This window comes from Lacerta agilis, chromosome 10 (genome assembly GCF_009819535.1).
Source record: "Lacerta agilis isolate rLacAgi1 chromosome 10, rLacAgi1.pri, whole genome shotgun sequence".
Taxonomy (NCBI): Eukaryota; Metazoa; Chordata; class Lepidosauria; order Squamata; family Lacertidae; genus Lacerta; species Lacerta agilis.
In genome coordinates, this window is record NC_046321.1 from 64,935,625 (window position 1) to 64,949,881 (window position 14,257).

Below are 14,257 nucleotides of genomic sequence, written 5' to 3' on the forward strand. Positions count from 1 at the left end.
TGGTGTTCTTTGTAAAAGAAAACACACACAGATGTAGCAAGATTGCATCCTAATGCTAAATTGCCGTGGTATGCTTGGTAAATAAACTAATGTATGCTGCTTTGATTCATCTGCATTCCAATTTAAGTATACTTGGAAAAGTATAATGATAAATTCTTTGATTTTATTTCAGATCAGTTTGGAACTCCACAGTCCTAGCAACTGCAATTGTTTAGGCAAGGAAAATGAGCTCTGAAGGTAATTACTAAGCCACCTAGTTATTGGCTAAAACAAATTCTTTAGTGTGTGATGCATTGTAGATTCCACATAACATAGTCCTGATCCCTGACAACTGGAGGTACTGGGGGTTTAAGATCAGTGCTAGAATTGCATATGGCAACATTTATAAGGATGTATCTAACTGCATTGGTATTCCTGGAAGTTGAGGATAGGGAAGTGGGTTAGTGACTTCACTATGACAGTCTCTGAATACTTCTGAGGACTGTCTTTGAAGACAGGCACTTGGTAGAGGTATTCCTTGATTTCCTAATTATTGCTTTTATTAGTTCTACTAGTGCACAGTCAAAGCACTTCAGTTGTTAATTCATTAACAAAACCTTCCCAAATATGCACAGATATTGAATATATATGCAGCTAGCCCTCACCCTTTCTTTTGGAGTTCCCCATTACTGATATTTATAACCTCATCCCATGATTCATCTCCAGTTCTCATCTTCCAATTTATTTTGCATAACAACCACAATTTGATATGTGGATTTTGGTGCTTTTTGCAGATATTTGGAAAGCGGGTGATTCCGAAGAAGAGGAGTATGTTTCCAGTGGGTCAGAAGAACAATCTGAACCAGAATTGGAACCAGAGGATCCTGAAGATCCTATTTACGCCACAGCTCCAACAATTAATATTCGGGATGAAGGTTCCATTGACGTACATACATGTCCTGCATTTGAGTGCCTTGATGAGGTAGTGTACACTTAGTTTCCTTTCTGTCAGCATGATGGATACTTTTTCAGCTGAATTGCCTCTGTAGGAAATTAGAAACAAAGCAACTTTTAAGTACCTATTGTGGATATAGCATTGATCTATCACAACAGCAACTGAAAACAAGATACAGGAAACCATCTTGTCAAAAAGCATGCAAACCGAAATAAAACAAATGAAAAACTCTGCACTGTTATCCAAGCACACCACTTTGCATTATTGGGGCAATGCTCTTGACTTTGGTGGAATGTTCATTATCTCGCTCCCACGAACATGTTAAACAGAATTCCTAAGAGTCCCTTTCAAGGCTTTGCATAAGAAACAGCAATGGCATAAATAGAATATGTGTCAAATGTAAAAATCTGTTATTTTTGCAGAGCTGACATGATTGCTCTTTATAGTGATCTGTTCCAGGGGTGGTCAACCTGGTGCCCTTGAAATATTGCTGGACTACAATTTCCATAATTCCTGGCCATTGTCCATGCTGGCTGGGGCTGATAGGAGTTGTAGTTCAACAATTTCTGGAAGGTGCCATGTTGGCTACCCCTGGGCCACTCAAAGGAGACGCTGTTGACATAACTTTGGAAAAGGAGATGTGTGGTGGGGTGAAATGAAGTTTTTGTGCAGCAGAAAGACCATACTAACAAGTCTTTTTCCTTCACTATTGTTTTGGCTGCTGCTTTCCTTAAGATATGGGATAAGGATTGGGCAGTAATATACACAAAACATGCCAATATCAAGTATCATTGTCAAACTGTTTGGGCAGCTATCCAACGTTATGAAGTATGCATTAAAAGTTTGCTTGGTGACGTTAATTTGTAAAGTTATCTTGTTTGTCATAGTTACAGGTAGGTAGCTGTGTTGGTCTGCCGTAGTCGAAACCAAATATAAAAATTCCTTCCAGTAGCACCTTAGAGACCAACTAATTTTGTTATTGTTATCTGAAGAAGTGTGCATGCACATGAAAGCTCATAGCAATAACAAACTTAGTTGGTCTCTAAGATGCTACTGGAAGGATTTTTTATTTTTATTTTGTTTGTCATAAAAAGAGTTTATCGAAGGGGGAACGAGAACAGCCTTAGAGGAGTATGGCAAGTTCAAACTGCACCGGGCAATTAAAAAACATATACCCCTGTATTCTTCAGCGCCTTTTCAGATATTCCCCCCCCCCCTGTTTTCCCTGTGGATTTGGTCTTTAGTTTCGTCTGACAGGAAACAGTGAAGTAAAATTAGTATGTTCTTAAATTCTTTTTGTTTATAAAATTTACGAACCGTTTTCTGTTCAAACACACCAAAGCCTAGCCAAAGAAGAAAATAAAGTTTCCAAACACTCTTAAGAAAGAGTTGAAACAGAACTAACTTTCTCTGGATTCCACTGACTAAGAATGGCACAAAACTACTGTAAAACACGAGAGCCCATAATATAAAACCCCGTCAGCTTCCATTGCACAGAAGCCAACTTAAATAAAAACTAGCAAGGTGCAGACGCAAATGTAAAGCACTTTGTGTTGCAAACTAAACCGTAGTGTTGGAACAAGCGCCCAAAGACCTGTGCTTATGGTTGGCTCTGTTCCTAAGACACAGTGGGAAATTTCAGCCATGCCAACATTCTCAGATATGTATACTATATTCATATTTCAAGTCAGGTACATGTGCCCCTGGCTTAGTAATAAGACCATTCTATAAAACAGGCACAGTGCTTTAAATTAACTTTTAATTTTTGGGTTTTTTTTAAGAGAGAGAAGGAAATGATGTGCTGTACTGTTGTACTGTGCAATACTCTTAGTGCATGTGCACAAGTGGCTCAAAAACAACCACCACAAGGGAAAAATAACTATTGGAAACCTATGGTGTGACTTGCCACATAAACTTCCATGGGAGTAAGTCCCTAACAAAATCCATCCTACATTCTTGGACTTAGTTAACATGAAGCTATTTTAGATTGACCATAACAACCATATGAAATGTTAACAAGACATAATTTCCTTTGGGCAGTGATGACAATCAGTATGTAAAGTGCTGGTGGCAAAGACTGCTGTAAACTAGCCCCAAACAGCTACCACTGTATAACTGACCTTCTCTGATGTGGATTTTTACCAAGGCAGCATGCCCAGCATCAGTACCTAAAAGCCCTGGGCAGCTGCCAAGGCCCCAGTGTCATGGGAAGGTTTTCCACCATTGTTGCCTCTTAAAAACAAGAATATAACAGCCTTATTGACTGCCCGCAGCTGCCATCTCTGTTCAGCAACATCCTGGAAATTGACATGTTCAGCACTGTTGGGGCCAAAGAACACAGCCTTTGCAAAGAGGCCTTGTCACCTCTGGAGTAGACCCTGCAGGGTGATTGGCATTCATTTGCAGATGTTGCTGGTTGAATAAATGCACAGCATTAACTAAATCCCAATGCATGCAGGGGAAAAGAAAGGGAGAGAGTCTGTGAGACCTTTGCATGCTATATAGAACCCCTGGCATGACAAAGGCTAGTATTCACAGTCCAGTTCAAGCTCAGGCATGCTTGCATCTCCTTTACTTTAGTGTGCCATAAGACCAAAGTAGCCCTGGAGAGTGTTACTTAGCTAGGCATTCCTGAAGTGATATGTGTTGTCTCCATATGCCAAGAATTCCTGAAGTTACGTGCAAGTTTATTCTTTCCATACATTACATACACACTGGGCAAACTGTATAGATCCAAAGCATTCTCTAGATCTAGTCCACTGCATAACTGTTGCAAAGCCTGATAACTGGTGTTTCTTGCTGTTTCCTTAGTTTTGCTAGTTATTGATCACAGGTGATCAGAACTGCCTTCATTTGGCTTTTTACATGTATGCATCTTTATATCCTGTTTCAGTTAATGGAAGTGAGCTGCCAGCTTCTCTGTTTCCCCACCCTGTGTTCATTCAACATAATTTTCATGATGGGTGAATAGAACTATTGTCTTAATTATGTACATATTCGGTTCATGCCACATTCCAATTAATTGTCCGATGTGGTACATGTACAAGGAAAAACAATGGTAATCAATTTTCACTTAAGCTAGAACCAATTATCCATTTCTGTTTCTCAGAGTGTTTACATCTTCAGCTAGAATCCTGTTGAATTGAGCATTGTATTGTACCAGTAGATAATTCCATATTGGTAATAATTTATGGTAGTATTTAACATTTTTATTTGGGATTTGTTGGTTTGATAGTCACCATTCAACTCTTTCAGACTTTTCACAAGAAAATAATGGATGTACGGCTCATCTCTTACACAAAAGTGTCTTATTTTTCTAAAACAATGTAGCATTATAGGGAAAGGCTGGAAACTTTAAAAACGTAGAAGTAATGAATAAGGATCCCTTAGTCCTGGTCCATTTCAGCGTGTCGTTATTTCCATAATGACCTCAATTTGGCTAAACATTTCCATGTCAATTTAGCAACGTGTAACAGACTGTTTCATTGATTTCATTCCTTGGTTGGAATAAAATACTCTTCTTAACAGTGATCTGTTTAAATACCGTGGCTTTTATTAATCAGATTCTTTCTTTTTGTGGCTACCCTCCTGAAGTCTCCACTTAGGATTGTTTCCAATGAAGTCAGTGTGACTTCTTATAACTTCTCCAGACAATGGGTGGAATACAACATAATTATACGTGAACATTCTGCTACCCCTCTGCAGCGGATATAGGGAGAGTGGCTGGAATAGGAAAGGATTCTGCAAGTGGAAATCCTTTTGCTTATGGCATGGATTAGTTGAATACTGCTTAGTATTTTACAGATAGGATTATAAAAGAACCAGTCTAGGTCTAGTGCCTCAGTATCTTATCCCTATGCAATTGTTGAGAAATAGCATTGTTGCAAGTGGGGTAAAGACATGTTGTTTGTATCTCTGTCTCCCTCCCGCTGAGCTATTCAATGCTTCAACATTTCCACTGTTTATTAGACTAAGGACATGAGCAAATTCTGGAAGGGGAGCGTAATGTTGCACCATTTTGACCTTGAAAAACAAACAAACCAACAGAAACTTTGCTCTAGATGAGTGCTGTAACAATGGGTGCTAGACAACCACTGCGGATATTTTGAAAGTTAAGATTCAAATTAGAAAAATAAATAAATCCCAAATTACATAGACATTGAAGGGGTAGGGGTGGTTATTTCTTATCAGTGATGATATTACATTTTCCAGTAGGTACACTTGTCATTCCTGCAACCACATTTCTTGCACTACTCTGAATAGCAGTGTAGGTACTATCGGGCGGGGGGGGGGGGATATTTCCCGTGCAACAAAATAATGTGTTTTGAATTCTGCTGGGAATCTGACATCCCTCCTACAGGAATACTGCACTGAGAGGATATTGGGATTCCACAACACAAATGGTTTGTTGTGCTCTAGATATAAACTGATTACAGACAGTGAACCTCAGGGTTGCAGCAGTATTCTGCGAGTTCTTTATAGATATATTGTTTAGATGTAGTGTAAAGGTTCACCATGGTATTTAGCAATTAAGCTATCCCGCACCATGCCACTGCTTATCTAAAAGTGAAAAGTCCTTGGGAGATGCAGTGGCAGTTGTTGGGAAATGTGCAAAACCAAACGTTTTCTTCACGGAGTGTTATGTAGTTGAGCCCATGAATCAGTGTGCTAAACCTAACACAATCCCTAAGCACTTGTTGCAATGCAAGAGACAATGGAAACCAATGATACATTGATATGTCAGTGACACTAAAGGTCATCAGGGCATGTAGTGGCAAGATCAGATTCCGACAGATGGCTAAAAATGCTTTTCAGTAATTCATAAATATTACTTAAATACTGTTTCTTAAGTGCTTGGTGGAGGAAAACTCTAGGGTCAGTTGGGAAAGGAGAGTCTGCTATTCCACTTAGAATGCTCCATAACTTAGCGGGTAGGAACGATAGGAAACTTGTCTCCCATTAGGATGGCTTGATAGCTGCTGTAGGATCAAAGCCTCAACACATGTGGGTGTTGCATGCAGCATGTTTTGTATTGGGAAGAGGACAAACATTTAGGAAGATAGAGGAGTAGGTTAGAAAGGGGGGGGGGAATTAGAGTAGTATATGACAACCATGCAATTATCCTGGTGTGTTGGGGTTTTTTGCAGGGAACTGCAAGGCAAGGCTAAGAGGTTGATTATGGCAATAACTAGGGGTTGGATGCGGTGAAGGGAGACAACTCAAAGAGAAACAATGAAGGAATATGCCCTCGCTCTGATTGTGCAAGATTGGCTGGGATTCCTCTGTCATAAAGGTTCTGTCAGTGGTCGACTCCACCTGTGCAAGGGTAACTTGGAAGTGACTGCAACTGGAAGACAGTTTTGGACTGTTATCTTGTTTTTCAGAAGCCCAACCCTTCTGTGTGTTTTGCTTTTTGTTTTTATGCCGCAGACATGCTGGAATGTTGACAAAGCTAATTTTGCAATATGTCACTTTCCTAACTGCTGTAAAGCTGTCAACATTGTACTCATTAAGGCAAAATATGTAGTTGTGTTCCTGTTCTCCCACAGTTTGTTTTGCATGCGACTAAGTACATATTGTGTGATATATGCAGATTTTAGGACAGGCATAGGCAAACTTGGCCCGCCATATGTTTTGGGACTACAGCTCCCATGATCCCTAGCTAGCAGGACCAGTGGTCAGGGATGATGGGAGTTGTAGTCTCAAAACATCTGGAGGGCTGAGTTTGCCTATGCCTGTTTTAGGAGGAATTTGTAGCCAGGTTTTATAGAATTATGTTGAGAGTCTCAAGTTGTGACATGAAGCTGCAATGTATTTGTATTGAGATAGTGAAAGCACATACACTCTCTGTACTTCAGTAGGTCAAAAGGCAATTGGAAGGTGGAATTGCTTATTGAAATAAAGGAATGAGGGATACAAAATAAATGAATAATGATCACTAATCAATAGAGCTGAGGGTTATTTCTTGAGTTCTGTGAAGGTAGACTATTATTTCATCAGAGGGGCAATTGTTTCTTCCTTCTGACAGGATTGTAACCTTTATGGCACAAAAACAGCACTGGAATATGTTAGTCTGTTAATCCGAAGTAGATTTAGTAAGCTATTCAAGAGAAGTTGTTTGTTGATGCCATGGGTGTTCTTCTCTGAGTCCATTTCTCCTATGTAGGATACAATCTCTATCTCTTCATGGGTCATTCAATTTTCCTTCGATTATGTTAATAGATACTGGGTAAGCAATCCCAAATTTCTCCGTGTGTAATAGGCTTTGTAAGTTTTTTTTCTCCCAGAAGCCAGATAGCACCATTCAGAGTGACCTAAGATATGGTGCAAAATGTAGGTATGGGGAGAAATTTGATTCAGTTCACATTAAGAGGCAAATTTACTTACCGGGGTAATTTGCACTTTCCAAAACAATTCACAAGCCAAAACACAGCCACCATTCAACTTCTCTACGTCTCTGAATTTTGCAGTGCAGTTCTCCGGCCAAGTAATTTGTACAAAAAATTATTTACTACATTAAAGTCTGTATATAAATGCATTGATTAATGAAAAGAACATACAGAGATGCATTACCTTAGGGGAAATGAGTTGCAGGTTGCTATGGGAGGGGTGGACCTTGTGTGTGTGTGTCCACTCCCCAAATTCCCTTCTTCTCTAGGAATCTTGCTTAGGGGGAAACAGAAGTACCGAGTTGAGGCTGTGAACTCTCCTTCATTGGGGGTTTCTAAGCAGAGGTTGGATGGCCACCTGTCATGTATGATCTAGTTGAGATATCTGCATTGCAGGGGGTTGGAATAGATGACCCTTGGTGTCCCTTCCAACTCTACAATTCTATGATTCAGAGCTTTGTTGGACTTTTGATGTCCTTTAAAAACAAATGTGTTGAGGTGTGTGTGTGTGTGTGTGTGCCAATGGGTGCCAAACTGAGTCTTTGACCCAGGTGAAATAAAGCCTAGTTTTGCCCCTGCTCCATCCCATTGATCATTTTTTGTTGCCCTTTTCTGAGCATTTTCCGAAACTAAAATATCCTTTTTTAGGTGAGGTGACCAGTTGCCTTTCTCACAGCTACTGCTGTGCCACTTATAAACATGTGCTCACTGGAATCTTTTTCAAGGTATCCCCCCCACACATATCAAGTGCACATAATTTGTGAAACTTCTAACTTTAGCTATAAAAACGTTCACCCAGCAACAGTTTTGAAAACACTTTCAGGCATTTACTTATCCAAACATTGTGGCGCATTCCAAATCTTGCTAAATCTAAACCTTGCAAAGCTTTTGGATCAACATTAAAGCCCTTTAACTACATTGGCATGAAAAGTAAGACAGATGTTGCCTTCACCTCCACCCAAAAGGCTCTTAAAAGCAATTAGGCAAACTATTTCTATCCTGTCTGACTTTTCACTGGGGAAATCATGACAGTGGTGATAATGCGACTATCATTGTGAATGCCAGTGTTTATTACAGAACCTGCTAGTAGGCATATAATACATAGGTGTACGTATCCAAAAAGTTCTGGAACTGTTAAAGTACATGCTGATAGCTTCTGATGAGGCCAACAGCAGGGCAGAAAATTAATTTTGGTGCATGGTAAGATCAGTGGTGGAGCAAGGCGATTGGGCGCCTGGGGCAGCATGTGTGCCCTGCGCCCTGGGGTGGGACCAGCCGCCCGCGGAGGTGAGGCCAGCCACCTGTGGGGGCAGGGCCAGGCATGGCAGGACACTCTTCGAGGAGTCTGCCTGCCTCCTCCCACTCAGCCGCCCTGCAGTTGAGGGGGAGGTGGTGGACGGACCATTTGGGCAGCGCGGAGCCTGCGGGCGCCCAAACTACCATGTCACTCACAGGAGAGACGCATGGCTCGGGCGTGCTGCAGGCCCTGTGGTGAGTGCTGCCCAGCATTTTACCACCCCCCTCAGTGGTGACACCCAGGGCAGCCCACCTCCACCGCACCCCCCCTTCCTCCACCCCTGGTAAGATGTTGTTGTTGTTCAGTCGTTCAGTCGTGTCCGACTCTTCGTGACCCCATGGACCAGAGTACACCAGGCACCCCTATCCTCCACTGCCTCCCACAGTTTGGCCAAACTCATGCTAGTCACTTCGAGAACACTGTCCAACCCTCTCATCCTCTGTCGTCCCCTTCTCCTCGTGCCCTCCATCTTTCCCAACATCAGGGTCTTTCCCAAGGAGTCTTCTCTTCTCTTCCTGGTAAGATACACTGATACTAATGCACCTGAAGTTGACTTTAGCAAAAGCAAATTTCTTTGTGTTAAAGATGCTTCTCCTCAAGTGTATATGTCTTGAGTAGATTATTTATTCAGCTATTATCTGGGCATGAATATAAATGTAGCATTTTCAACGATGGAGAAAATATGCGTAACAGAGCATAGTCCACATGCATATTATCTGACACCATTTGAAGACCTTGCTGTCACATACTTGCCATCTTAGCTAACACCTTACTTATGTCAATGTGAGTAAATGTTCTGTTGTTCAAAATGTGACACAGGGGGCTTGTCCAGACTTCCTTTTTGTGCCATGCTTCTAGGCACAGATCCACACTTTAAAGTGCTGTGTCCTAGCATTCCCCCCCCTTTCTGCTTTTGCCGCTGAATCAGAGCAAACGGCAATCCACAGAAAACCCTTTATTGCCTTTTGTTCTGATTCAGTGTTAAAGTGCCGATTTTCGCAGGGAAAGCACCGTGGCAAAAAGAAGAAGGGGGTGTGTGCTTGGACACAGCGCTTTAAAGTATGGAGCTGTGTCTTGAAAGTGCGGGGCAAAAGGTAGGTGTGGATGCGCCCTTTGTTGTGCGAAGTTTTATTAACTTTATAAATGACAAATCCTCAGTGTTAAACTATGTTCAGCATTTCACTATGGCAGTAAGAAGCATATAAATGTTTTTGTCTTTTGTACGCATTTCAGAATACGATTGGAATAATTGCAGGTGTTAAAATAACTATCCTTATTTTCCTACCTTTCTTAAATCAGGGGTCAAATAGAGGAAATAAGAAATGAGGGTTTCAAGGTCAGAGGGAAGTGCTTAATTAATCTGCTGGGATTTAAAAAAAAAAAAAGGCTGGCATTTAAAACTGCTGGATTAAGTCAAAACATCTTTGATGCCAGTGGAATACTTTCCTTATTCTGGATATTATGCTGTACTGAATGTGCTTATGTGGAGTTCTCTGTTGTCAATATTCTAAAATTTCATCCATAGACTTCCAGGTAGGTCTCTAGTGCAGTAGGAACAACCAACAGCTTCAGTAATGTGCAAATCACCATGCTTTATTCCCTACTGATAAACTTCTTCCACTCTTTTAGGGTTATAAGAACTCACTTTGATGAAACCTGTTCTGTTTGTTCTTATCTATGGCCTATAATTTCTCATTTTGAAATGTCGAGCTGTTTTTCAATATTTGGGTTTTCTAAATTTTAAATTTACTATTTACTGCTTGCCTTTATAGAGTTAGACATGGGTTTGGTGACTATAATACTTATTAAATGCCTTCATTTTTACAAGGATTTAAGGCCATTAATCCAAAACATATTGTTTTAGGTGTGGCTTTATTGCAAATAGTGTTATCAGGTTTTAACTTGCTTTGCAGTGTAGCAGATGAATGAAGCTGTTCTTTTTCACAGAAGAAGAAGCCCACTTCTAATAGAAGGAAATGCTTTGCATTTTAAGGATAATTCTTAAGAAATTGTAAGAGGCCCCAGCTTCTTTGATTATAGTGTCCCTGTTGAACAAAACTCTCTCTGCCAGAATACATATGTTAATACAGTATTGCTTTGAATATATGTCCACATTAAACTGCCTTATCCAAGCCCTTTTATAGAAGTAGAAAAGTGTGGATAATTAATGACCATGAAATGTGACAGACCCTTTCCCCTATCAACGCCCTCCTTGCTCAACTGTACCCAGAGAGGATTCTCTCCACGTCCTCAGGAATCTTACAAAGGCATGGCTTCTGACAGTGTGGAGAAAGCTCTCTTTAGATGTTCTTAAAGGCTGCTGTTGAGTCCCACCTCCTCCCCTTTTCATTACAGTCCTTTTGAAGCATTTAAAACTGGAGATAGAGCCAGAGCTATCTATTCCTGATTGACAGCTGACGGTCTGCTCTGCTCTGTCCAAGTCAGAGCGGCCTCCGTTCCTTGGTACTAGAGAGCCTTTTAATTGGCAATAACTGTGAATTAGGGGTAATTTGGAATCAATTTTTTTTGGGGGGGGGGAATCGGGGAAGTCCGTAAAGATGATATGTGTAAAGTATGTGGTTAAATTGGGAAAGAATTGTTGATTATCCCAGTGAGAGTGGGATTTGTTGTGTATGCTCCCCTTGGTGAGAGAAAGGGGAGTTTGGAAAAATTTAATCACGTATTGTAATTTGGATTTAATTGGAAAAACTCTTAATAAATATTAATTTAAAAAATAAATAAATGGAGGTGCTAGGGACTGGACTTGGCACTTGCTTCTTGCAGAACGCAGACTTTTCTACACTGAGCAATCGACCTTTCCCCAAACTGCTCTGTTGTGAACAGCTGTCAGGCAGGAGCCCTGCAGGTCAATCACTGAGCCACCAGGGTTCCTGCTTTTTCTTTGTAGTAGTTTTCTTGAGTGTGTTCAACTTATGCCAAGAGATCGGGGTGTGCTTGGACGAGCACTTTGAACTGGCAAGTGTGTATTTTGTCCTGAGTATACCCATTGGGAATTTGCAGGAAGATCTGATGTAATCATTCTTAATTTACAAAAGTTCTGCAAACCAACAGCTTTTGGTTCAAGAGGAGGGAGAAGAAAAGAGACAACTTCGCCAACCTTTGTGGAAAGGATACATGACCTTTTCATTTGTATAAAAGCATTTAGCGAATAAGAACAGTATTGGTAATGGTTTCAAAACCTGGTGTTCACCTTCTGTGGCAAAATTTCATTATTTATTGGAAGGATTTCAAATAAATAAAAAGCTGGTAGCTTCACAGCCAGGATCAATTTTGGACTAAGTGTGTGGTCTTGGACAAAATGCGTATCTATGGTCCAATCTAGGGAACACTGAGACTTTTAATTCTGTGATGGGCAAGAAATGGTGTGGACCCTCACAAAGTTATAGCACCTAGATTGTTTGAATGAAGCTGTGGTAGCTAAACAAGTTTTAAATCGTTGGGCACATCTACACAAAGATCTGAACTGAAAACAACACAATTTAATATACAGAAAACTAGCTTAGCAACTATGTTTGTATTCCACTGATTCATCTAATTGCACTTTTAGTTGTGAATTACTCTGCCTTCTGTTGAACAACAGCCCTACTTGGCTAGGATAGGTCTTTGAATGATAGTAATGCCTAGATTGAGAGGTGTGTATATGGTTGTACGCAGGAAGCTGTAACTTTTGTGCGCCAAGTTAAAAACATTGCTTCTATAGCTCAATGCACTTTTCGACCTGCTGCACTCACCCCTGACGTGTCCCTGAGGGGTTTGTGACCCTCAGACAAAAAAGAAAAGGTCTCCCATCCCTAATATATAACAATGAAATGAAAGTAATAAATGAGCAAATAATTTATGGATAAAAAACATTGCAAATAAGGTGCTGCCAGACATTCAGGCAAATTACAAAGGTTTTATTGTTGCCTAAAAGATAGTAATATAAGCTTTGGAACTGTGCTTGGGAAGGAAGTTCTAAGTCTGGGTGCCACCACAGAAAAGGAACTGTCCCCAGAAGCCACCCACCACATCTCCAAAGAAGGGGAGAGGCATTCGGAGCAGGGCCTAAGCCAAGAATCTCTGCACATAGGCAAGTTCATGGGGGGTTTCATACACCTCATCCCAGACCTACAGTTGAGTGGCAAAAAACAAACAGCAATTAGAATTGTGCCCAGAAGCAAACTAGTAGTCAGTTGTGCAGATCTTTAAGCACTGTACAGTATGTAAATGCAGCAACTAAAACCAATCAAAATTACAGTAGATACTTATCTTCTATTGACTTCAACATGGTTTGGAGGAAATCTTTTACTGAACATCTTAACAAGTGACTACATTCATTTCTACATTTTGGGTTGAATCCTGTGTTCGAACTTCACTCACAGGATGTTCCCCAGGAGTCTTATTTTCCCCTGCAGCCTTCCGTAAAACTGCTTCAGATAACTGAGGAAACCCCGGAAAAGCATGAGAGGCGACATGGGAGCCTGGAAGGGGGATTAGATGAAAATTGAACAGTGAACAGAAGGAACCCTTCCATTTTCAGATGGGCACACTGGTTCCAATCCTGTAATTTAAGGATCTTTTCATCTAGAAAACTCACCAGCAAAAACCTCTGATGATGCGTAACATTTTGTAGCGAAGATGATAGAATATCTCAGTATTTGATTTGGTTTCCCTCCCCAGTTAAAAGACATTTACAATGAAGAAAAATAGCTAAATTGCAAATCCACATACTTTGGTCATTAGCAACAATACACAATGAAAATTCTAAATGTATTTGGACCTTTGAGAAGCCTGTTGTGTTTTAATATTAAATATTATATTCATTTCTCTCTTTACTGTTCACAAATACAAGGCATTGTAAGGATGTCTCTCTTATAAGTTCCTTCTGTTGCATAAACAGATATATACACCTATATTAGCCATCTTTGGAAATGCCTACTGTAGAAGCAAGATCACTTCGATCGTAATTGCCTAAAGTAGCTCTTTAAAAATAATAATAATTCCAGCAATATACCGGAAATCTGTTTGAGGAAAGTGGCACATGTTACCTTTTCCCATAACATTTCATGCACTGTTAATGTGCAGATGTCAGCAGTGTTAAATATTACTAGATTTGGTGTAGCATGGTTGCCAGGGATGTTGTAGATGTATCTTTTGGCATTGCTATATAGTTTCTTATTTCTATATCTATTCTTATGTTGATAGGAGTACATAGGATTGCAACTGTTACACCAGCTGTAACCCAGATGTAGTGGCTGCTGGCATAAGTGAAACATACCACTGTACTATAAGGCCCAGAGTTCCCCCTGTAACCTTGATTCCTTTATACCGTATATATTTTTCAGTTATTCATCTCTTGAGTACAGACAACATTTTCTAATGAGGTCTGAAAATATTGGTTGAATCCAGACAAAATTAGTTGCACACAAATGAGCCACCACATTACGTTCATTAATATTTTTAGAGATTTAGTATTGCAATGTTTGGTCATATATAAAAATAGCAAGATCATTAGAAATGCTTCCTTAACAGCATTTATTAGCCTTTAAATTAAATTATATTGTTTTTGTTCTGGTACAGTCACACGGTAAAAAAAAACACTAGTTGACAGTGGCATTGAATTATTAAACTATAACA

The 14,257-nt window shown here is 40.1% G+C and overlaps 1 protein-coding gene across 1 annotated transcript in view; it reads left to right on the forward strand.

Moving 5' to 3' along the window:
* Positions 1–390: 390 nt before the first annotated feature.
* CCDC146 (coiled-coil domain containing 146) overlaps positions 391–14,257 on the forward strand; it is a 60,754-nt gene continuing 46,887 nt past the window's right edge. The window contains exons 1-2 of the mRNA XM_033163536.1: positions 391–439; positions 774–961. Of these exons, the coding sequence (XP_033019427.1) occupies positions 391–439; positions 774–961 (237 nt within the window). The remainder of the gene's footprint in view (positions 440–773; positions 962–14,257) is intronic.